Source organism: Sinohyriopsis cumingii, chromosome 14 (assembly GCF_028554795.1).
Source record: "Sinohyriopsis cumingii isolate HCF-2022 chromosome 14, ASM2855479v2, whole genome shotgun sequence".
NCBI classification, from domain to species: domain Eukaryota; kingdom Metazoa; phylum Mollusca; class Bivalvia; order Unionida; family Unionidae; genus Sinohyriopsis; species Sinohyriopsis cumingii.
Genome location: NC_142974.1, coordinates 96,768,089 through 96,795,000, shown reverse-complemented (window position 1 = coordinate 96,795,000; position 26,912 = coordinate 96,768,089). Strand labels below are relative to the sequence as shown.

Sequence of the window (26,912 nt, the reverse complement as noted above, 5' to 3'; positions counted from 1 at the left end):
TGGGCCACAATGAAGAAGTATAACATGGGTCAAAAGTTAACCAATACCATCAAGCAGCTGTACGCCAAGGCTACCAGTGCAGTAATTGCCCAAGGTGCTGTGGGGGACTGGTTCCAGACAACAGTGGGAGTGCGTCAAGGCTGTCTCCTGTCACCCACGCTTTTCAACATCTACTTAGAGCGTATCATGAGCGAAGCCCTGGAAAACCACTGTGGGACAGTCAGCATTGGAGGGCGTAACATCACCAACCTCCGCTTTGCAGACGACATTGATGGGCTGGCAGGCAGTGAAGACGAGCTAGCCACCTTCGTGAAGAACCTGAATTAAACATCTTCCAGATTTGACATGGAAATAAGCGCTGAGAAGACAAAACTGATGACAAATAGTGGCTAACAAATCTCAGCCAAGATTAAAGTCAGAGGACATGAATTGGAAACAGTGAGCCAGTTCAAATATCTTGGTTCCATAATCACTGAAGAGGGATCAAGAGCAGAAATTTTGTCAAGAGCAGCACAAACAATGGCAGCTATGTCAAAGCTAAGACCCATATGGAGAGACAAAAATATCTGTCTGAAAACTAAAATCAGACTCTTGCGAGCTCTAGTCATCTCAGTCTTTTTGTACTCACGTGAGGCATGGACCCTGACAGCAGAATTACAACGAAGAATCCAGTCACTTGAAATGAGATGCTACTGAACCATCCTTGGCTTCTCTTACATGGACCACATCACAAATGAAGAAGTGCGTAACACCATCAGGAGCGAAGTAGGCCAATATGAGGACCTCCTCACCACCGTCAAAAAGAGAAAGCTGAAATGGTATGGCCATGTCACTAGAGCCAACAATCTATCCACAACAGTCCTGCAGAGCAGCGTCCAGGGTGGCAGAAGGAGAGGTAGACAGAGAAAAAAGTGGACTGACAACATCACAGAATGGACCAGGAAAAGTTTTGCGGAGACACAGGCATTGGCACATGATCGAGACAAGTGGAGGGAACTGGTCAGATGTTCAGCAGCACAGTGCCTTAACGACCACACTAGGTCATGAGACTGATGATGATGATGATAAATTATTATTATAAGTAGTCAGGGCGAAAAGTGGGGTTCAGGAGGTATCCGTCTGCAAATAGTACATTATTTCTAACATCTTTCAGTGTGCATCGTAGTATTAACGATGTCTCAGAATAGTTGTTTATCACGTTGTATGAGTAACGTGAAGTGATTTGCACAAGACCAGCTGACCAGACGTGGCGTGAGAATTGAATTCAGGACTCCTGCGTTAGAATCAATTACGCATGAACAATATCCAAAGTAGTCTGTTCCCTTGGCCAAGTGTATTATCGCCTGAACCGGGCATCAAGACTATCTTCTACCAAAGAACATTAAGAACATATTGTCATATTCAATAAATAAGACGTCCCAAAAATAACTGGTACATAATCTTAACATTCGTTACACTGAGTAATCACCGCAAAGGAAAGTGAGACAGAAAATAGCATTACTTCAAACTATATTAAAGTATCAGTTTTTAGAGATCAATGTTATTTCCAAGTAATTCATAATTCTTGTTTATCGTCATAGTTTCTATCATTTCAACATACTTCGTCTCACCCACTAATGTTAATCTACACATTTTTGTTGTCAAAAGCAATAAATACGAAAAAAAATGAAAATCACGATAAACCTCTCCGCCTTTACATACACTTTACAAACACCTAAACTAGGATCAATTAGCAACACGATGTCTTCTTCTTTCTATTTTTAGATTATGTGACTCAAACCCTATAATCTATAAAAAGAAAACAAGTTGTATATTTTTATATCTTATCTCTTTCATGGTTCTGCGCCAAGTCAAGCCGTACTCGATTACAGACAGTATTCTCAACTGAATGTCAAGTGTCCAGGTCACGTGGTTTAGATCAAGGTGCGGCGTCCCATTTAAAAGGTGCTGTACAATTATATCGACCAGGCAGTTTAAAATTCTTCCTGTATTTGTTGACGTCTCATCGTTTGAGCAGGGTTTTATTTTTCGAGGTAAGTAACTGCATACATCATTTATATATAAGAAAAAGAATAATTGAAATTATAAAAGACGACATAGTATCGAGGATGTGACAGTTTTGTTTACCTGCCTGTCGGCAGTGTTTACACTTTATTTGCAACAACATGGATGACCTGGTTACAATAATCAATCACAACTAAGAACTTATATACTAGTCAAACGTTTTTATACAGACTTATAACTAAAATGTACAAAAGTAACTGACCAGACTCGAGGCAGTTATTGATATTATTTACAAAGTACGTGTTATTTAAATTCATTTTTCCATCCAAGGACATGTACTTACACAAGGTCGGTTTTAGAGTATGTCTGATTTCATAGTAACTACTATATCCAAATAGAACTGGTACGAATGTATATTAACTACTGGATCCAAATAGAATTGGTACGAATGTATATTAACTACTGGATCCAAACAGAATTGGTAAACGAGTGTATATTAACTACTGGGTCCAAATAGAATTGGTACGAGTGTATGTTAAATACTTGTTAGATAATCTAAGGGCCCCAGAGTAACCTAGTGGCCTAAAACGCGAGTCAGTGGTTCTTGCCGGGCTTTTCACGGGTTCTTCCTCCACCATTTATTCTGGCCGCCAAGTATAGCCTATCTTGTGCTGAAAAATGGCGTTGAAACAAACAACAACAACGACATGTTCAGATAATCTAAATTTGGTCAGAAGGACTCGTGTGGTCACAAGTATGTCCCTTCAACTGTTATTATAATGACTGGGAAAACGACTTTTTAGTGGTAACTATACTCACTGTTATCTCTCTCTCTCTCTTCTGTTGCCGAAAGATGATCGTTACTTCAGAGGGCTGTCTTTAAGTTTAAAATCTAATTCAAGTAAGTATTTCGCACTTATTATTTGAAACGTTAATGTTTCAGTCATTATTTAGCTTTATCTTTATATTCTTATGGTAATCGCAATTTACATTTTGTACGAAATTCTCAAGTAGTGGTACAGAAATGTCATTGAATCGCCTATAGCTGAATAGTTCTAACAAAATTTAACCCCCGATATAGTAAGGAAAGGGGCGATAGATGTAAATATGTCTATTCTATTATTTTATAATGCTTGAATACCTCTGTGATTATTGAACAAAGCAATTGCAAAACAAACAGGAATAACTATCGACGTACTAGGAATGGCACGTTAAACATTTTACTGGACGTGTAGGAAGAAAAGGACTAAAACATAATGTATAACAACACAATTAATACTGAACTGTTTGATTTAAAGTGACTTGGGTATTATAATTTATGTTGTATTCATTCCTTTTTATTTAATTTTTTTCTTCTATTTCTCTGTTTTTGTTTTCGTTTTTAACTTCCTTCTTTACTTCCTTTCTTTCTTTACACATCTGATTGCAACTGCTGACGTAACAGCCTTGATATCCACAGGTACCTGCTATTGTACAGTGTAGCTAACTAACAACTGATAAAAAAGATATCGCATGACCTAAAATGTAAAGCTTTGGTGAAACGTTTGCTGATTCATGGAATCTTATTGTATGTTTAAATAAAGAGAAATAAAATATCTGGAACAAAACTTACAGGAACGACGTTCCTTTATGACAAAAATGTACATGTGTATGGACTCTTCCACAAACTGTTCCTTTGAATACGAAATATTTAAAAGAAGATATCAAATTCAATTTGCTAGTTGTTTAGGTCATAACACTGAGATCACAACGAGGTTCGTGATTTCATAGAAAATCGGTCCAAATGTTAGACTGTATATTAAAGATGAAAAAATGAAGATGTTTTTTTGTTTTGTTGTTTTGATAGTCCTTTAAGACGTGCTCAGCAGAAAGAAGCCCTTTTGGACACGTTAGGGGCCATCCATTTAGTACATACGCAAAAATCTGGCAAAGCTCCACCTCCCCTGTACACATGCATACTTTTTTACACACGTACGTGTACGCTTGATGCACCCGTCCCCCAAATTCTATAGAACGGCCTATATTTGATCCACGCAGAAACGAACAAGGGTCAATAATATTAACGTGTTTAATAAAACAGATAGTCCACCAACGTCGAATGTCTGGCTGCATCAAAGAAATAAGCTGCGTAACTTGTATACTGCATTGGTTGACACCCCACTGATTGGTAAATATAATTTATTTAATATACATGAGTGTGTGGGTCCAATCCCACTCATGTGAGCCATATATTCAGACCGTTAGGGTCCAATTGGGCACACGGCTGAAGTAAATTAACAGTGTACTGTGTGCGCATAAACGCCTGGGGGATGAAGCATTTATTCCTTCCCCCAAGATCAATTATCAGGCTGCGGTGAAGCCACAAACCCGTGGTACATGTACACCCGTACGAAAACCATGTTAATCCAACACTACTACTACTACTACTACTATATACAATATAACTGAATACAAATGAATGATACATGTTACTATTCGATATTATTTTGAATTGTTAAAGGGTGTATTCTCATCATGTAATGTAAGTTTTAACACATACATAACATTTCACCATATACAAATAGCAAGTCTGACAAGCACAATGAAAGGTCCAACCACCGCTGTGTAATTCAGCATATACAATCTAAAACCTCGACAGACGAAGTGGAACTTTTAGGACAATAAATGTGAATCAACATGTTAAATTGAAATTCTCGACATATGACTTTAACTTTTAAGCAACCACTCTGTAATTCAATAGATACAATCTAAAAGCTCGACATTGAATATCGAAATTTCAATAAACCTTTTAGCCCCCACATAATGATAGATAAAGGTATATATTTAGCCCCAGCATAATGACAGATCACCTCAACACACCCGGATTTTAAGCACTGCCTAATGAACGCATACCATAAAAGACATGCATGTTTATCTTTATTGATCGTTGGTGCGTACATGAGGTTATTTATACTTACAATATGGTACGTAATACCGCTTGTAGAAAATAATCTCCCATATAACTACACATATATCCTAATGACTTGCATGTGCATGCGTCAGTTTTATTTATTTATTTATTTATTTTGCAGCGAAACAGTTGAGTTTTTCATATACAGCCAAATCGGCAAAAGTACCCATCTGGATTTAGCAACCCACTGTGAACAACGGTAATGTATCCAATATTTCATTTTGTTCAAACATACATATTTACATGCACTTACAGACTACACTTTCAATGCGATCGAGATCGTTCGTCAGAATCGTATAATTTGTCCACCAAAACTTGTTCATAACGAATTCATTTAAATGGACTCCTCCCCTTCTTCCCAGGTCTTTGTAACACAAATTAAACTGTATACATATACATAAAAAATATCCAAGGGTGCCACGTCAACGTATACACATTTGTAGCGATCGAATCTGAATGGAAAATACCCATTGATCAATGAGGGTTACAGTACGCTAGTGATTAACTAATATAGGCGACTTCCTGTGACAGTCTCGTTCATATGGCAACATATGAATACTACACAAGAATATGTTACTTAATCATGAAGTAAAACTGTGTCGACTAAATCATCGTTCATATTCTATTCGATGTTTTACAGTGGCAATGGCTCTATATTTTTGTCATGTCATTTTTTTTCAGAATGGTTCTTTGACATTGTCAGGTATCTCAAGTTTTAAATTATTTATTTTTGTATGAAAAAGTGAATGAGAAAGGAAAGAGCCAGTTTGTGAAACAACAAAAATAGCAGGCGATTGCCAATGTAAACTTCGACTGTCAAAAGCTGTTTTATTGTAGTAAATCAAGTATATATAATGTGTTACTTTAAGAATATAAAATGATAACAAACGTAGTTAAGGTATGTCATTTTATTGTTCAAATCAAACGAAATTGTCATTGAAAAACGTTGTTTTGGGCCAATCTGGATCCTTTTGTTTTGAGTTTAGTTATTTTAGGTCAGTACATACCGATGACTTTTTGTTATTATACATGTAATTGAAAGCTTCACCGCAGGCAGCCTTGGTGTATCTTTGGGAAAGACACTTTGGCCCAGTTTAGTCGGCGTTTTATATAAACAGTTACAGCAGTGTTTGCATAACGTTACTTCGCCAGCTTTAAAATACTCTAAAATGTATTTGATAACTTTATTTCTACTTGGTCATACGAAAATGTGAAGCGGATGAAACCAGTCAGATTATAATCAGATCTCCACTTTCCTAAGATGAAATCTGACGGACACCGACGAAAGTTTATGGCTTGGTGTCATATGAAATTTTCAATCAGTTTGTTTTTAATAGCCAATCAGATAAAGTGGATCATTTCGTGTTAATGATAGTTATTTATCAGTAGCAACGATGTGTTGTCACTTTTAGAAATTTGAAAGATGTGGTCTGATTGGTGAACAACTGGGTCAGCAGAATACGGTCTCATATCGGACCTCCTGATGTGTGTGTGTGTGTGTGTGTGTGTGTGTGTGTGTGTGTGTCGTTTGGTAGGGTTGGGGTGGGGTGCTCCCAATATATTATTTAAATTACTATGGAAGTTCCACCTAGGCTCGATTTTGTAGGAAGTGAAGTTAGTGATAGAGAGAGGTAAAGCTCCGAGCCCCCAGTCAGCAATGCCGACAGTTAAATTATTGAGAACACAAAGGTGAAATTCAAAGGAATAACAATTTAATACAATTCAATATTCAAATGGTAATAATTTCCCAATCACTCGTCTTCCTCTCGACCAAGTGATAGCCTATTGCATCCTGTGATTTATAGCGTGAGATCGCTTTTCAACCTGTCCATGTTTTCTACTCATCTGTATTTCTCCTATCCCGCCAATTCCTTCTCTCCTTCCGACTTCCCTCCTAACTCCTTCTCCTTGACTGCTCCTTCTCCAATTTCTCCTCCTCAACTCTTTTTCCTCCTCCTCCTTGACTATGCTCTCCGACTATCCTTCATTTCACAATCGACTTCTCCACTAGTCTCTATTCCGTCTCTCTCCTAGAGACTCGGGACTAAACCACACCGAAAGTCTGTCCCCTAAAAGCTTCTTGTGAAAATACAAGGACGTTAGCATATTTCCTTAGCCATCTCGTCTCACACTAAACCAGTAATCATCAGATAAAGGCTATTACATTTTTCGGTCACGCATTCGTGCACATCGAAATACCCATACGCTCTTGTATGGTAAACAGCGTCGTAATAAAAGCACGGTATCAACTACTTATCATACAGACATCAGTAAATTGCGTCACATCCGTATATATATATATATATATATATATATATATATATATATATATATATATATATATTCTTAATCTTATTATACTGAACAATAGCACAGCAATCAGACGCATCTCTTATATTACACTCCCACAAGTGTACACAAATATTCAAATATCCATATTAGCTAATTTTACACACTGCAACCATTTTCCAAAGTTACATCTCAATTCAACAGTTGCAAAATGTAGAATATCACATGAATAAACGCACTAGTGTACTACGAATTAACCAAGTAGTGAATTACAATATTAATTCTAACTATGAGCTAGAAATCTACATAGTTCTTTACATAATCATAGTTCATTTATCAAATACGCATGTAAATTAAACACTACAAAGGTAATTCTACGTACTAACGATTCTAGTAATGAAGTATATATAGTGCACATAATTACAATTACAATGCCATAATATTCTGCAACAATCGAGCAAAAAACTCACTGACCTTTACGAAGCTTTGTCTTTCCTTGGAATTTCCTAAGTTTTCCTGCCAATTCACGAGTGGTTTCCGGGAGTTATTGGTACAACTTCGCAGCATGATATTCCACATTGACTGGGATTTCTAGTCTAAAGTACTCAGTTAAATTCGGGTTAAAATGGTGACCACACCCTCTCTCAATTCCGACTGGATATCGATTCTACCCTGTTCTATTCAACTTAGCAGACAATGCTCGGGCCGTCTGTCAACGTGGTGAGATTTATGACGCCAATAAGGGTCCTTTGTTCTTGAACAAAGCTTTCGACGTACATATGTGATTTTTTACATCCAACAAAGCTGGGCTCTCGTAATAATTACGAACAAGACCGCTATAGCGGCTGGATCTAACTTATATACATGGTTTCTAACAAATTCCTTTGTTCTTGACTTATGTAGTCGCGGGCAGGCAGTGACAGTGTGTGCGTGTGTGTGTGTGTGTGTGTATGTGTGTGTGTGTGTGAGAGAGAGAGAGAGAGAGAGAGGGGGGGGAGAGAGAGTTTGTCTAATACCGATTTGATTCTGCATTCGAATTCCAATCCCGGATTTCACCAACAAACTTAGGTCTGGCCTAAGATTAAATTCAGAATCTAACGGTTAGATTGGCTGAAATATAAATTAAATTTAAAACTTTTCAAACGAATACCTTAAGTTTTATCTTAATTAAAGTTGGTGGGTGGTTTTCAACTCTACTTTCAGTACTTTAATTGTTTATATAAAGCTGATTAAATTGGAACAAAGTGCCTTTCCTATAGATACTCCATTTCAGCCTACCATGGTTGATCTTGTTGAATATCTAACTCGTGACCTTCGGACTACAAGTTCCGACCATCTGAGCTGCAACGGAACCCCTTGATATGAAAAACTTGTTTTGGTGAAATTCGGCTCTGGAATTAACAATCAATATTCGAAATCCAAACTTAAACATGAGTCTTGATAGAAGAAATCCGGCCTTAAGGTGAGTTTGAGCTTGAGATCGAAAATACATTACTTTTGATACACCATGGTTGATTACCTGATGGCAAAACTTAGACTGAGACCCTAGTGTTTAATGATCTTCAGACCCAGCTTGGTTTTTGCTAAAAAAAATTTACTTTGGATTAAAACTTAAGCCAAGAATCCAGAGATCTGATATTGGCCTAAATTTACGTCTGACTTAAATTGACCAGGATCAATATTTTTGTCATAACTTCACTATAAGGCTTATGATGGTTAAATTGGAGCCTAATACGTAACAAAGTTAAGTCTTACTCATATCTGATGAATCAAATACCTTAAACATCGACTTAACTTTGCGACATGCTAGTGAAATCAGGACCAGGTATTTACTACAAGTGAACTCTCTGTGCACATCTGGTGCTTAACGACAAATAATTGCTTTGAAAAAAAGGTGTTAAAATTGATCCTTCTACATGTTGATATATATATATATATATATATATATATATATATATATATATATATATATATATATATATATAGTGTTTGTACTGTTGAGTATTGTGAGCGACACAAAAGTAAAATTTGGCAAGAATACGATAGCCATGAACTTCATGCGAGACCATTATCCAACAGTAAAACCACTATAAATCATTGATTATTTGCTCACATTTATCAGATAGTACATTCTGCTTAGATTGCTTTTGACAAAAGAATATATAATTATTAAACAGAAACCCTGTTCTAATTATGCTTTCATGTTTGATCTATGTTTATGTTCATGAAGAAATACATATTATCGCACGATTACTGTTACTATCGTAATTTACATACTTTTGCAGCTTGATAGGCCTGCTGTGTTACTTACGCGATTTACATACTATTGCATCATGATAAGCCAGCTGTGTTACTGACCCGATTTACGTACTGTTGCGTTATGGTAGGCCTGCTGTGTTATTTCGCGATTTACGTACTGTTGCCTCCTGTGGGGGCCCGGAGTGGCCGAGTGGTCTAAAGCGCTCTCCGTTACGGATCACTGCCATCTCACCTCTGTCTGCGTGGGTTCGAGTCTCTTATTCCATATATGTTGATCAAGTGGGGTTTTTTATTTCTTTTTTTTCCTTACGTGTATCGTTTTCTCTCTCCTCCATTTGATACTCTAGTGTACGCTAAATCGCTTTTGAAATTTGCTATACATGTGCATCCTTTGCACACTTGTGATAAATCTTGCTTACATACATGTACGTTGTTCTGTCGATGAAACGCCCACAATGGATGCGGTTATACGTATGTATTTAACACATCGGGCAAATCACAAGAAGGAAGTATTACTTTATTATTCCTGTCAAAACCGATAAGGAAAATAATTGCGAAAGCTTATCGAGAAATATATTTTATCACTATACAGAATATAGTTACTCATAAACAGTGCCAGATTAAACCCTGTGGATGCCCTTAGGCAGTCGAAATCTTGGGGACCCCCCCCCCCCGGCGAATTATCACCTAATACGTTTTATCAATATTATTTTGCCCCTAGATCGGTGCCTACTCTGCCTGTTTGGTAATCCGACACTGCTCATAAATCTAAAATATTAGGCAAAGTTTAGATGACGCCTTAGTTGGCTTATCGCAGTCAGTAGGGACTGCAACGCATAACTGCTCACATTATTACAGGTATGACTAATTCATTTAGTCAGGGTGGTAAGTTCCTGCTTTAACATTGGTGTAACCCAGAAAGCCCAGAAACGAAAAATTGTAAGGTAGAAACACCACACCAATTGATCGAATGATTTGGTGAAACAGCTGATAAGAATGCGGTTCAATTTGTAAATAATTCATCAAAAACACGTATAACCGCACCCATTGTGGGTGTTTCATCGACAAAACAACATACAGTAAACAAGGTAGGATACTGTGTGTTTAATACTTATTAATAAATAGTATTTTGGGAACCATTGTTGGGGTAAATTGTCAAGTGTAAAAGACTGGTTACGATGTAATCAATTATAGTAACCTTTGTCGGAGTTTAAAAGAGACGAGGAGAAATAAAATATAACCTTCAGCAGAAAATAGTTTTGGGTTTAAGGTAGTTCGCTTTATAAAATCAACTCCTACTGCTCAGCTGGAAATTACGTGATCATTACATTATGTCGTCACCAATATGAAATCACTAGTTACCTATGTGTATTTAAGTGTTGTGAACTGGAGGAGAGATTGGTCGTAAAATGACGTGACTGTGACTGCTTTCTCTTATATAATAATGGTATATAATAATGGAGAAAACAATGCTTATTATACAGTTTTAATAATCGCAGAAACAGTACTATTAATTCCAATAATATCAACGAAAAGTATACGAGATCTTGGGAAGTATGTAACAATTTACAACGTGCTTTAAATCGGCTGTTGTGGAAGATCTCGATAATTGTGTCATAATGAAATATTGACTCAGCTACTTAACCATTTCTTTGTGGATTTGAGAAATAGAGATTCTGGTCTTCGTCCCCTGCAAACTTGATGCATCATTTTAAAACACTAATTCGTTATTAAGGTACAAATTTACTCCATGGTGCTTACCGGTATTCTCATACATTTCTATATGTATGTAATAAACTGACAATGAACAGTGCAAAACTAGTATCTAACTAGCTTGAGCGCTTTCGACTCTTAATGAGTCTTTTTCAAAGGCAAATACAAAACACAGACAAGACAAATAAATAAAACAGAAGAACCGTTGTGTTTGCAGAACTGTACATGGCTGTTTCTACAGGAATTAAACCTTTAAATTGATCGTGTTTCAACTAGCTTGAAAGGTCTGTTATTCGCCATATGATTTTTGTGTGTGTGTGTCTGTGTGTGTGTATGTATATATATATATATATATATATATATATGTGTGTGTGTGTGTGTGTGTGTGTGTGTGTGTGTGTGTGTGTGTACACAACTAAGAGTAGCGCATGAAAATGCACTCTTACATGTGCTTTTTTTTAATAGTAATTTTGTACTGCTTGGACCCTTAGCTATAAAAGAATATAAAGTTTTTATATACATACTCCAACATTTCGTAAGCACTTATCCATAAGTTGACTTGTAAACTGTTTCAAGCAGAACACACACACACACACACACACACACACAGAGAAATTGGCATAACCCATTTTTCTTTACATCATTGTTTTTCTGCAGATCATTCTCTGGGTGTTGACGGTGTCAAATCTTGTCTTTGTCAACTTAATGCTTTGGTTTTGCCTGCAAAGCACATTATATATATATATATATATATATATATATATATATATATATATATATATATATATATATATATATATATATATATATATATATATATATATATATATATATATATAACACAGTGATGAGGGCCCCGAGTGGCCGAGTGGTCTAAAGCGCTTTCCGTTACGGATCACTGCCATCTCACCTCTGTCTGCATGGTTTCGAGTCTCGGATTCGGGCAATGTGGGTATGTGAGAAAGCTTGCCAGTAGCTTCTCATGGGTCGGTGGTTCTTTCCGGGCATTTCCCGGGTTCTTCCTCCACCATTAATACTGGCCGCCATGTATAGCCTATCGTATGCTGAAAAATGGCGTTAAACCCTACAACAACAACAACACAGTGATAATCTTAAAATAGCTTGCTTTCATTCTGGCTGCATTCTTGTACTCATTGCTGTTGTTTAAATCTGTATGAATAGGGTATATTCTTGGCATCATGTAAGTAGTGAAACTCGGTTATAGTGCATTTTACATGCGTGTAAACTGCACAAAGACCATGTGTATCATTTATGGAATGACAGGTTGTTTTTTTTTATATAGTTTTCAATATCAAAATCCAATAATCGGCTCTTTCACTGCATGTTCCTAATGGGAAAAATAATGCTAACGCACGCTAACATTTCAGATTCATTGATACCGAAGGCGCTTATCGCATGTTTATGACTTTGCCGTCCCACCACCAATCACCGTCAGCTGGCACTGTGTGATGATTAATCTTACTGCTAACGCCTAGTAGCGACAGTATGTGGGTGATCTTGTTCATTTGTAAATGTATGCTATGAGATGGAAACGGGATCCCGCGGCTCGAGTTTATTATATGATAATTATACTTTAGAAGCTTTGATAGATCATCATCGCAAATTACCTCTCTGCATACCGCTTTCCCACATTCCCAATATTTCCCAACCCGCATCTTCTCCGGGCCCTGACCAAGTGGTCAAAGCCCGAAATCTGTCAAGTCAAGATGTCAAAGCCCGAAATCCAACAGGTACAACAGTACATTCGGACCACCTCGTCCGTTTGACTGAGATAAGATGATAACTGATGTATTTCGGCGCAGTGATTTAAAGAAAATTCATACATTTTGTTTGATGGGAATTTTGTTGGCAAAAATGATACCGGAATCTATGCTACCACCTCGGCTGTTTCTATGACTGGACTGTTTCGCTGGTGCCCGGTCTAAGTTGGCAAACAAATTAATTGACCCGTAACTAGTCAGAACTGTGCCACCTCATTAATTAGTTGGTCGTTTACCGGAGTGCGTAGCAGAGAGCATGCAAAGCTGGGAACCACAAAAAAGTGTGAAAAAAGAACATTGGTTCAGTACTTTTACTAAGATGGAGGACGATAGTTCTCTGCGGTCTCACGAGAACATGCGGTCTCACGAGCACATGTTGTTTAACGTAGTTGTCAGCAAATTTGATTCACCATAGAACTGACCGCGAAGTTACGAAAGAAAAAAAAAAAACCCAACAGTTCAATGCATTTGCATCGTCTCTGTCATTGTTTCATAAATAGCCGAAGTGATCCACTTTGCTGTTATTGGCATACATTTGATGTACAATCCGCAGGATGGACTTCGAAGTTACAATGACATTCGAGTGTAAGGCCTAAGACATGTTTGAAAAAGAAATTCCCGGTCCCTAAATAGTTTGAAAATAAATATTCTTCCTTCGATTTGTAGAAAAGAACTAATTATATCCATGTTGTTACCTGACCCCCTCCCCCCCCCGTTTTTGTTTAATTAAAAAAAAAAACTGGTTTAACCGTAACTACGTGCAACACAAGCTATACGATTCTGTTTAGCCAGTTCGGGACACGTATACGGAAACAACATATCATTGCTTACCTTTCTATTGGCACATTTTTACACTTCTAGGATATGAGGAGGATAACTGAGTCACGATTTCTGTATTTTAATGTACAGGTCGAAATTGTTATCTCGAAAGAGGTTGTAAGGATTAAGTGATTCGAATGAATTATTTACTCAGGTACGCTATCTTCATTTTTCTTAATGTAAAAAGGAAGCAAAAGCGAATAAAGAACAAAGGTGAAAATGCTGTGAAAGTAATGACAGAATAATAAAGTTAGTTTTTTTTATTCAACTGATATTTTTACCGAAAGCAAATGTATTGTGCATTGTATAATCAGTGTATTCATGACACATGATATAATGTTTTTGCTATTTGTGACGGTCAGTTATGAATTTAAATCTGCATTATCTTGATAGTGATATGTGAAAATCATTGCTTATCATTTGCAATACATAGTACAACTACTCATGTTTGTAGTCTTACTGACATTCATTTGTGAATATCGTCGCCCATTATTTACACTTCCCAGTACAACCCATGTTTGTATTCCTATTGATAATATGAAAATCATTGCCATTAATTTACAATACCCGATGCAGACCATGTTTGTATTCCTATTTCCTATGGTAACCACTGATATTTTGTGCAAATATTTCCTTTCGACATTGTCGATTGGCAAGTGATAAAGCTGTTAATTATTATCAACAGAAATGTATTGCCAGGTAAGGTTTAAGTAGGCAAATCTCAGGCTAAGAAAGAATATTATAACTCGGCTGTTTTCTAACGTTGTCAGGTCAAAATGTCCCTTGGTGCTTATCTTGGGTTTTTACATTGTTCACGGTGTGGCATGATGTACAAGGATCATAAGAAATTTTACAAAATGTGCATGATGGCATTGTCAAAGATAAATTTAGACAAGATAGATCAATTTATATTCAGGCATTTAAACTTTGTCAGAACTTGTGCGAAAGTAAATCGTTCTTACATATTGAAAAGAAAGAAAGGAAAAGAAAAATAAATTAAGGAAAAGTGTCTCATTTTCAAAATATTATATTGGTGTGTGCAAAATTTGTATTAAAAAATAAGGTATTTCTCTATCTAGATATTTTGTTTTATTTGTTCTATTTATATATAAATTACACTCAATTATGAAAGAAATACTTTTTCAAAATTGAATAGAAAAAAATATAATAAATAATTTTTTGTTATTGCTTACTTATTGATTGTACATTTTGTAGAACAACTGATGTAATTTCTACTACGATGACAATTGTATTTATGTAATTTTTTAAAAACTCTGTGACTAATTATTTTTTCATGTGTCGAATGGCATTTTGTTCATTCTTTATTCCCTTTTATTTATTCATTTATTTTGTTTCTACTGGAAATCGTTAAATAGATATTTCATCTCCTCTAGAATATCCTATCTAACTAGGTACTTCCCCGGAAGTTCAAATGTATGTAATCACATATTGCTTACGTTACAACATACAATTATAAATATAAACCGTCCGTAAATCTCTCTCTCTCTCTCTTTTCTCTTCTCTTTCAGCTGGGCCAGATGACTAGAAGTCGTTGTAGTGCTGATAAACTTAAATCAAACTAGCCCAATCAATATTTCAGTAGACAATTTGATACTGCTGCCCATGTATCATTCATGCCATCCTAGTAGGTCAACGGATGGACATGTATTTATCTAACTGGATAATGCGTCATAAAATTGAAGTTTGCAAACATTTTCTGATGGTGGAAGAAGGGATCATGGAACATTCCTGGTCTTATCATCGGAGTCTTGTGCTACGATTCTAAGGCATTTAAGCTTAGATGGAAGTTTGCCTGTACGGTCGTTCTAGTCCCTTGGTAAGATGACCATATGTCAAAACGGAGAGCCATGGGAGCTCGTTTGAAAGAGCGCAGGACACGTAATTCATGGCTAGCTGGTTCAATACCCGCCCAGGCTAGATTGGCTGCCTTTGCGTGTCCTTGTGAAAGGCATTTGGTTCCCATTTCCTCAGCATGAAAACCAATCAACCAAACTAATTATATTATGCTAAATCGCTGTCGAAAAGACAAGCCCCCCCCCCCCACCCCGTCGGCATGTCATCACTTTCTTCTGTGGTTTCCGACGCCATTTTCATGGGATTTCTGACTGGTTTACGTCTTCAGAAGGGAAATAGTTTAACTGGGACCAATCTTAAGAAGTATATGTTTGTCAGGGTTTCACTGCAAAAAATAAATATTACATATATATCATCGTGACTAACTCTCGCAAGATGTGCGTATAACAACAATCAATACATTCCCAAATCCAGTTCTCACATATACGACATCACAGGACACATTTGTTGGCACTTTGACCTCTTCAATATAGCAAGCAAAACGAGTTTCATTCCAGAAAGAGAGATATCTCTGCTTTTAATTGAGATGTCTAAAACATACATTTTTGTATTTCAAACATATATTCATTGAAATTAAACTTTCTGTGTTCTATTTATATTTTAATATGTCTTTATTACATAGAAAACGAACTATTTGGCTTGCGATACATTGGAAAGGGTTTTAATGAACTAGAAAGATAAGAAATAAAGTCTAAATTAGAAAGGAATATCGGCAGTGTCTGGGATTAAACTAACCAATATGAAATGAGAAATACTTAAGTGCAATTAATTAGTAATGGAGTCATAAGCAAAGCTTACTTCTATTTTCTGTGATTAAAGTAATTGAAATGTATAAAAATCAACATTGCCAGTTCACGTGTGTGGATGAATATAAATTTTTTTAAAGTGTCATGCTTAAACAAAGAGTTATTATATCATTAATGTAATAACCTGCATGTTTAAACAGACAATTAATGTTTCATTAATTAAATCTACTGGGGCCCAGGGTGACCGAGTGGTCTGAAGTGTTCGCCTTTACCGATCACTGCCATCTCACCTCTGCGTGGGTTTGAGTCTCGGGCTAGGCCAATGTGGGTACGTGAGAAAGCTCACCAGTAGCATCCCGTGGGTCTGTGGTTCTCCCTTGGGTTTTCTCTGGTTCTTCCTCCACCAAAAGCACTAGCCGCAATGTATGGCCTATCGTGTGGTGAAAAAATGGCATTAAACCCACAACAATAACAGTAATTAAATCTACTAGTTCTGTTGAATTCATATATGCAAATGTCGAATGTTTTTAAACATTCTTTTCACCGGATATAATGCAAATGCAGCTAAGGACTGCACATAACAATATCTGACTACGCAATAAAACCCCACACAAGTGAGAATAGTGTAGAAAAATTCCGCCTGCTCATAATAGCGCACAGAACACGGTCTGACTGCACTTTTTACCGCGCCCAACTCAGATCTGTATAGAACATCTTAATGCTGATGACACAAGTTTAACTGAGAACTGCATAAATCTGCCTGCGCACAATGCGTTAGTAGTTAGTATGTAAGGATATATGATTTATAATTGCAAGCAAACCCAGAAGAAGACACTGGTCTTTTGATACATTATGTGACGGTAGAGCTAGGTCTGTATTAGTTAGCGTCAGGTTTATGTACTATATCCGGGTGTAAAACCTGGATTAATGATGTAACTATGCGGAAGTCAGTTGTATTTTATACCTGGTACTGAGACAGAAATAACGCATATTTGTAAATAAATTATGTGTTTACTATTTTGAAGTCATTCATACATACATACATACATACATACATACACTCGGCTTTTCTGTCAAAGTCGATGAAAAAATTGAAAATAATTGTTGGAATAAACTCTATTTTGTTGGGTCTGAGTAATTCTTCCCTTTCAGAGTGCAGCATAAAAAAATACGTCAGAAAAGCTTAAATGGCCGACGATGTTCCGGTTATAACTTTGAAATAACTTGTGTTCCATAGCGATCGATTTTGGTTCTAACGTTATTTTGTCCATTCCTTTTTGTAACTATATCGTGTATGAATTTGTCTGTTTGATACTGGTACCTCAACGAAGATAATGTTTGATTTTGGACTAAAATTTCGACGTATTTGTGCCTTTAAGGCAAAAATACCTCTTGATTGAGTGAGTGCGTCTATGTACATGACAGTCATCTTTTAAGAAGAGATATTCGAAATTTGGGTCTCAAATGAATCGGGAGTTTCACAGTATTGTAGTCGGGGAATCAATGTAGGCTGGTCCTTTCAAAAGACAGTTTTTAAGAAACCAAATCCTATATTGTGAAAGGCACACAGGTACTGTACTCGGGATATCGATATGTTTACAAGATAGGCGTGGACATTCCATTATAACTGGTTTTTGTTTGGCTTGACGAAAGGTAGGGCTATGTGAAATTCACTGACGTCATATCCTCGATCTTGCGTGCCAGTCGGTCGCTGAGTTGTGCGATACAGATAGATGGCTTACGTTAAATAAGTGTCCGGAGCGTATGAGAAAATATTGGAATACATAACAAGCATTAAATCTAATACACGTAAGTTCAGAAAAATTATTTGGTGTGATAAAACTGCTAGTATGTTTTGAATAATTGTATAGTTGCAGTTTTGTATGTTTTGCAACTCGTTTACGGAATAGTAGTCATCAAAACTCATGCAAAGCGATAGTAACGGAAAACTTGACAGAAAAATCATTAAAGTGTATAAAACTTGTTATTATATGCTAATTTGTTTCTCCCTTAACTTTACATTGTCAGAATCGTTCAGTATTTTACAATATTGAACTCGCGCGCTCTTCATATTGCATTCATAAAGGAATTGCTTTCAGTTGTAAACAAACAATGGACGCAGACGCAAGAACTTTTGATTTGTAAACACATCATGTACACTTATGTAGTAGGTACTTTACCTTTTGGTTGATTAAATTTGTTTCTGAATGAACTAAAGCAGATGTTTCGTGGACTGCCACATACCAGATGCTTTGCTACATTCAGCGTTAATGTTTTTGATACAGTGTTTCGGATTTAGGCGGGCGATACACGCCAGATTTCATAAAATTGCTGGGTACCTACAAATAACATGTAAGTGACAAGGAATAGACTGTCTCCTTAAGCTGGTAATAAGAATGGCAACGAATATACTTAGTTTTACATCCTGAATTTCCTCAAAATGTACTTTCTTAGTTCTACAAATCCGAATTACATGAGCCATGTCATGGGTTCTCAAGCTTGATTACACGTTTTGAAATTCTACTGTAATTTCGACTATATTCCAAGTGCAATTACATCCTCCTTACTGCACTAAAAATGAAATAAACAGTATATTCCATAGCGTCTTTTTGATAATTGCAATTGAAAGACTTCATATTTTCTCAACATTATGATTTCAAATATTCAGTGAGAGAACAGAAACACACTTGCAGATGTCAACACGCTGCTCCGTCGCAATGCGCATTCATTCACAATATGACTCCAAATTTCAATTTTAAGTAGACCAAAAACGCCATTTTCTGTCGAACGTTCTGTCTAGCGCGCGACTAAGTTCAAATTTATCTGGGCGGAGTTATGTGCGCATTAATAATGTTGCTGTGTAATGATGAATCTGCGCTTGTGCATTTAGTATGGAATACGGAATATATTCATTTACTTTGTTTTGTGTAGTGTATTTTTGTTTACATAATTAAGCCTTAGGTAGAATATGAAAATAAGCATATAATAAAAAGACTACTGCATTTCTATGGGAAAATATGAACTCAAAGTCGTGCAGTATTTCCATCCGAAAAGCTCGTTCATATTTTCACATAAAAATGCAGTAACCTATACTTACTATATCTCATTTTTTTCTCCGTTATCTTTACATTGTCAGAATCGTGCACTATTACCCGATACTGAACTCGCGTGCAAATACACACATTGCATTCACGTCCATAAAGGAACTACTTTCCATTGTAAACTAACAATGGACGCAGACGCCAGCACTTTTGATTTGTAAACAAATTATGTACACTCAGTAGTAGGCGCTTTACGTTGTGGTTGTTTAAATTTGAATGAAGTAAAGCAAATATTTCATGGACTGCCACATACCAGCTACTTTGGCACATTCCGCGTTAACTTTTTTTGATACAATGTTTCAGATTTAGGCTAGCTATACAACAGACGCAAGAAAGGGTCCTTACAAATAACATACAAGTGACAGGGCATATACTGTCTTCTTTAGCTGGTGATAACAATGGCAAAAAATATGCTTACAGTTTTACATCCTGAATTTCTTGAAAATGTACTTTCTTAGTTCTGCAAATCCGAATTACATGAGCCATGTCATAGGTTCTCAATCTTAATTACACATTTCAAAATTGTCCTGTAATTTCGAATATAAGTGCAATTACATCCTCCTGACTGCACTCAAAATGAAATAAGCATTAAATTCCATAGCGTCTTTGTGATAAATTGCAATTGAAAGACTTCATATTTTTCCCACATTATAATTTCAAACATTCAATGACAGAAACAGAAACACATCTGTAGATGTTAACACACTTCTCCCTCGCTTCTTCAATCCGATGTATTTCATGTGGAATTGTTTTATATAAATCCAGTCCATAATCACGAAATTTCGTAGAATCGAAAAAATATAAAAAGCTATTAATTCCAGATCAAAAGGAATAGTTGTTGCAATGCGCATTCATTCACAATATGACTCCAAATTTGAATTTTAACTAGACACGCCATTTTCTTGCGAAAGTTATGTCGAGCGCGCGACTAAGTTCACATTTATCTGGGCGGAGTTATGTGCACAATAATAATGTTGTTGTTGTGTAATGATGAGTGTGTGATTAGGATTTTTAACGTAGTTTTAATAACTATTTTTCAGTCATATCGCTACGATGTCTGCAGTGTGGCAGTTTATAGTGATGTCTAGCACTGGGGCATCATGCCGCAGACATGTAACATGATGTCCTACCTAGTCAAATTATCCTGACACCAGGCCGACCAGTCATAACACTAACCTCTTAATGCTGAGTGCCAAGCGAGGCAGCTGTTAGTTCAATTTTTGTAAGTCTTTGGTATGACTCGGTCGGGGTTTGAACCCACGACCTCCCACATCCGAGGCGGACGCTCTAACTACTAGGCCACCGGAGCATTCGTGTAATGATGAATCTGCGCTTGTGTATTTAGTTTGGAATACGGCATAGATTCAGTTACTTTGTTTCTTGTAGTGTATTTTGTTTATATAATTTAGCATTATGTAGAATTAAAAAATGAGCATATAATAAAAAGGTTACTGCATTTGTAAGGGAAAATATGAACTCCCAAGGTCGTGCAGTATTTCCATTCGAAAAACTCGTTCATATTTTCCCATACAAATGCAGTAACCTATAATTATTTAGCAATAATGACCTCATCATATTATGCAGATAAATAAAAATTTAGTTTTGAAACAATTCTCACTTTCCACGATGAGCAGTTATATATAACTCTAGATTTATGATGGGTTCCGTAATAATTCTGACAACGCCCGGAATTCACCGCCACCAATACAACTGCTGGTGCTGCTAAAACAACATCAACAACATCATTAGGATCACTACAACCAACATCGCTTCTTTATTTACTACTTCTTTCTTTACTAGAAGGGATGGAGCAGAAGTATAAAAAAGTAAAAGACATCATTCTTCTTCTTATCATCATCATCATCATCATCATCATCATTATAATTATTATTATTATTTATTATTATTATTATTATTATTATTATTATTATTATTATAGGTTTGAGAATGGCAGAGTTAGGCTGTGGACTGAAATGTTGCAAGTATATCCTGTTTGTAGTGAATCTACTTGTCTTTGTAAGTATACATAACTGTCAGGTACATGTAAACTTAGGGGACGTCCATTAATTATGTCAACAATTTTTAGGCAATTTTTTACCCCCATCCCCCCCTTTGTCAACAAATGTCAAACTTTCAGTGACCCCCCCTAATAAAATTTTACCCCCCCCCCCCAAACTAACAATATTTTATACGGCTGGCTTTTATGCTAAAAATATGCTAAAAATATAATTATGAAAATTAAAAGGTCTACAAAAAAATTTTAATACATTTTTTTACCTGTTTAACAGATTTCAAATGGACTATAACACTTTGAATTCATGAAAAAATCGAGAGTTTATATTCTAGCTTCTATCATCTTCCCATAGGGAAGCCAAATGTTCCTCATTTGTTATAATGGGCATAGTGGTTGATTTTTTGTAAAAAATAACATTGTTGACGTCAATTTATCTTGAACTCCCCCCTCCCCCATGTCAACAATTGTCAAACTTCTTCAAACCCCTCCCCCCTATTTTGTTGACATAATTAATGGACGACCCCTTACGATAGATAATCGAAATGATAGGGTTAGTGTGTAAGCAGAGTAGGACGAGTGGAATGATAAGTGTAGTCAAAATGAATGTAAGTGTGAGAACGTGAGTCATTGAGTGAACGTGACAGAGCGCCGAGTGATAGTAAGTGAGCGAACGAGTGCATGAGTGAGCGTAACTGAGCGATGAGTGAATGGAAGAATGAATGAAGTGCACGAATAGACGTGTTAGTGAATGATTTCGTGCATAAGCTCGTGCATGAATGTGCGAATGAGTTAATGAATAAATGGTGAGTAAATGTTCAGGTGAGTGACTCAGTGAGCATGTTTGTAAGAAATCAATGAGTGGATAGATGAATGAATGGGGGAATGAATGAGTGATGGAGTGAACGTGTGATTAATGAAGCGGGTGAATGAAAGAGATGATGATGACGATTATTATTATTATTATTATTATTATTTTCATGTAGATGATAGGTGCAGCAGCGGTTGCCGTGGGAATATGGGCTCTGGCTGATAAAACTAATAAATTGGATCCCCTTACAAAACTTGGGGCCAAGACCGGGGATTTCAATGTCATTGGATTACTGCAAACTGGGGCAATCGTTATGATTGTTGGTGGCGGAATTGTTGTAATAATAGCTTTCTTAGGTTGCTGTGGAGCTATCAAAGAGAGCAGCTGTATGATGTGTCTTGTAAGTATTGCTTGTCCATCTGCTTCATTTGTTCAAGGATTCGTTGTGAAAAGTCTTGATGTACACGAATGCTTCTTACCTACTAATCTATACACCTATCTGCGTGCCCGCCTACTTAACATCCTAACTTATCTAACCTATCACGTACTTACCTCCCGTCCCTCCCAACCTATCTACAAGTATTTAATCTACCCTTATGTATTTATTTATTTATTTCCTACAAAATATAATATATGGCTATAATAGAAACATTAATTTTGTACGATAAAGGACAAACACTGAATTTATTTACTTTTTGTACTATTCAGGACTATTTTATTGTATTTATTTTATTTTTATGTGCACTTCATTGCATGTACGTTTATCAAATTCATACATACACGTTCTGAAGGTAATTTTTGAGTATCGGAAAATGCAGTAGTTCACATCCAAATTCCGAAAGTCACGTTAGCGATTCATGGCAGATTACAACGTAAGATTAGGCGTTCCTTATATCGTAAACGTTAAACAGTTATGCATAATTTTTCTGCATTATTTTAAAAATTATTATCAGCGTGTGAGACTCCTCAGTTAAAAAATGCAGTTGTAAATCTCTTATAAACTTTCATTCCATATCGTATACGTTTTGGTAGTGAAACCTTCTTACAAAGATGTGTGGTTCGAAGACATATTGAGGGCATCCGACTAGTGCTGGAAGCAATTTAGGTCCCCTATCCTTGCTCGTAAACGAATTATTCTGCTAGAGAAAAGAGCCACAATTTTGCTGTCTGTGCCATTTCAATAACAAAAACGAAACAAAAACAAAACAACACAACAACAAAAACAAAACAAAAATAACCCATAGTAAATATGATTTTTTGTTTGTCTAATTTCAGTACGCTGTCTTACTGATATTGATTCTTGGACTTGAAATTGCTGCAGTAGTTCTTGCCGCCATTTTCAGATCGAAGGTAAGAAGGCTCTTAATAGAAGGCATACTAGTGACGAGAAACATGCAAATCGGAAGCTTGGTCAGCTTATGTGTTGAAATTAAAAATAAAATAATTGTACCGTATTGTTTTCCTTAATGTTGTTTCTTTGTTTCTATATTTTATTGTAATTTATATTTTATTTGCTAAATTTTGCAAAAGGGTTATGGTTACAAGTTCTCATACTATTAAATAAGCCCTTCTCCGTACAAAGGTGAATTTTAACAAAAAAATTGATAACATTTTATATATTTTTTAATATATTTTGTAATCGCTTCATTGTACTTTCAGATGCTAGTAATATCTAGTATGGCAAAATTCCTTTTCCCTGTTTTAATAATTGCTATAGATGGTTTATTTTAGACTAATTCAGACTGACTTTTTGAACATATGGGAACAGCCTTATTGGTTAACAGTGTGCATAGATCATGTACCGTTTGCACAAGTATAATATCCAAATAATTTATCAACACAGTACGTGAAAATAGCATAGATGTATGCCAAAACTTCTCTCCATTGTGTATGTTGCAAATGCAAAAACTTCACTTTACACATGCCACTCTTTCAGAAGTTCAGAATATCTGTGGAGTGCCCCCCCCAAAGAACACACAGTTATTTAATTTTGGTTTTTATAGCTGAAACACATAAGCCGCAAGTATCAAAGCAGTCGATTTGAAAAATTCGGCCCCCCCCCCCACATGAAAGTATTCGTTAGTAACAAAGTTCCACACAAGCCAGCCCTCCCCTGATGAAAAGTTAGCTACTGTAAAAGCTGCACATTGCATTTTCTCACCATAGCAGCCAATGTTATTGTGAAAGACAGGAACATGAAATTTGGCACAACTATTCCTGAGATGTCACTAATAAATTTTACAGTTTGAACAGGAATGGAACTGGTCAAGTTCATGGAGGTCAAAGGTCAAGGTGTCAGATGTTTCCTTATTCTTCTAACACTAGTATATGGAAGAAAGCGAATTTGCTTTGTCGCTATTTTTCCTTCATTTCATTAAAAAAATGAAATGAAACATTTTCGCTATATTGTTTTTTACTTAATGCAGCAGTTTAAATTTAAGTTGACTTCATTCCTATGTTCTAAGACTTCTAAATTCCCGATAATTAAGGTCACACACACAATACTGCCGTAAGGCATATGTTATAAGCAAGAGCAATATAAGCATAATTAGCGTATTTGCATGCATATCATCAGTGTTCATGTACAGGTTTGTTTAAAACATCAATGTTAATGTACAGTTTTCTTGAAAACATCAATGTTAATGTACAGTTTTCTTGAAAACATCAATGATAATGTACAGTTTTGTTGCGAACATCATACATGATAATAAGAAAATAAGAAAAATAATGGCACAAATTTTCATATTTGTTTTAAGCTGGTGCTCTACAGTTTCGTATTTTGCACATGGTTAGATTTTAAAAGAGAAATAATTTCCCAGGTTTTTCAAACTGTTTATCCTGTCTGTTTAAGAAAGACATTCTTTCTCTTAGGTATTGTTAAGAGAACTTTTGATTCCCTTTATGTTGGTGTAATATTGGTGGGTTTAATTTGGGTTATAGAGTGTAGCTGCCCAACTTGTGAGGGTGGGTTCATTTCTGGATTGTACCTTCTTACAAGGTGTCCGCTTTATTCAGTTCTTGTTATCTAGGAGATGATCGCCATTGGTGTTATTGCCCGGATCGAGTAAATATTAATATAAAGTGTGGAACTTATAGGTGGAATAAATAGTGATCTGAGCAGATATATATATTCCTGCACGAGTCCCCGTACATGGAAAAAACAATTTTTTTAAAATCAATTACAAAAACAATTGTGATAACACATTACTTTAGGAAGATACACTTCTCTTTTAAATAAATCTTTCACCGAATTTCAAAATACAGATATATTTATATAAATAGCCGATCTGTTTAAATGATTGAATTGGTTCATCATAGAATTGAGTGACCAATCGAAGTCATTGCCTTGTACAACTTCATAACCTGTGAATTTCGGTTCACTCCAACGTCACCGTAGTTGTTCCTCTCGGTCCTTCCGCTCTTTAGTTTTTCTCATCCAACCTCCCTGCTGTCTCACCTCTTTCCGGCCCTCAAACTTTGTGTGGGTAGGTGGATACGTAAGCATGTATATACGTATATGCTTGTATCAGAAGGTACGTGGATATGTCAATGTATCCGTCAGTGTACACGTCAGTGGAGTGTTTCCCCTTTTAAAATAAACAGAGAAGCAACCTAAATTTTCTGTCGGTTATTCTACTGGGAATCAATCATCACTCCCCTCTCGTTATGGTCAGATATCGTTCTATCGGAATTCAGACAGATGCCAAGGCTATTTGGTCATCTAAACATGGCAGACCATAAACAAACCTAGCTTCATAAGATTAATGTACTTCCTAATGGATATTCGATCCTGACTCACATTACCAACACACGAGACATAACAATTCCACTCTCGTCTCAGTTACACAAATTAATGAATGTAATTTGTTATATGCCTTAACTACGTTATTTTCAGCGAATACACACATTCAAGTCTTTATCATACGTGAAATCATCTAAGATCAGTGAATACAAACAGATTCTCGTAACTCATATCAACTAAAGTAATGCATGAAATCTTAGAATACCCAATTTCTATACAAACAAGAAGACAAATTTAAACAATTCGTCAAACTTACATAACAAAGATTATTGTACGAATTCAGATGAGCTCAAACACAGTTATCTCATATCAAGAAAGTTGAGCTACGAATTTAAACAAATAATTCATGCAAATATAAGCAAATAAATTCATGCAAGTCATAATATTGGTTTCAACAAATTATATGAAATTGATGCAAATACCTTGTGCTTCAAACTTTGTTCGCTTATATCACCAGAATTATGTCCGTGGACTTTCCAGACATCCGGCCCCTTTGATAAATGTTTTATGAGAGAATTTTTTCTAAATTTACTCTCGAAGTCTCTTATAGTGTCACTCTTGCAGGAAAAATTGCAGACTGATTATATTTTTGGATGGGGGTAATATTTAAAGCCCAAGGAATTTCGTGTGGGAAACACGGCCCTTATTTAGCGTAATCAATCAGAGTTAAATATATTTACTGCCTTTCCCAAATAACTGTTCTGGAGAATTTCAAATTCTGTCAGTTCCAATATGAAATCGAAGTTAAACG

General features: G+C 36.0%; 1 protein-coding gene across 2 annotated transcripts in view; it reads left to right on the top strand.

Moving 5' to 3' along the window:
• Window positions 1–1,882: 1,882 nt before the first annotated feature.
• Window positions 1,883–26,912, top strand: part of LOC149784443 (23 kDa integral membrane protein-like) — a 40,389-nt gene continuing 15,359 nt past the window's right edge. The window contains exons 1-5 of one of the 2 annotated variants that reach the window (XM_089932516.1): window positions 1,883–2,033; window positions 5,076–5,153; window positions 21,477–21,553; window positions 22,535–22,759; window positions 23,635–23,709. In XM_089932516.1, the coding sequence (XP_089788642.1) occupies window positions 21,485–21,553; window positions 22,535–22,759; window positions 23,635–23,709 (369 nt within the window). In that variant the 5' untranslated portion in view covers window positions 1,883–2,033; window positions 5,076–5,153; window positions 21,477–21,484. Of the gene's footprint in view, window positions 2,034–5,075; window positions 5,154–18,147; window positions 18,246–21,476; window positions 21,554–22,534; window positions 22,760–23,634; window positions 23,710–26,912 lie in introns of those variants that run through there. The other variant, XM_089932517.1, reaches the window with a different exon arrangement.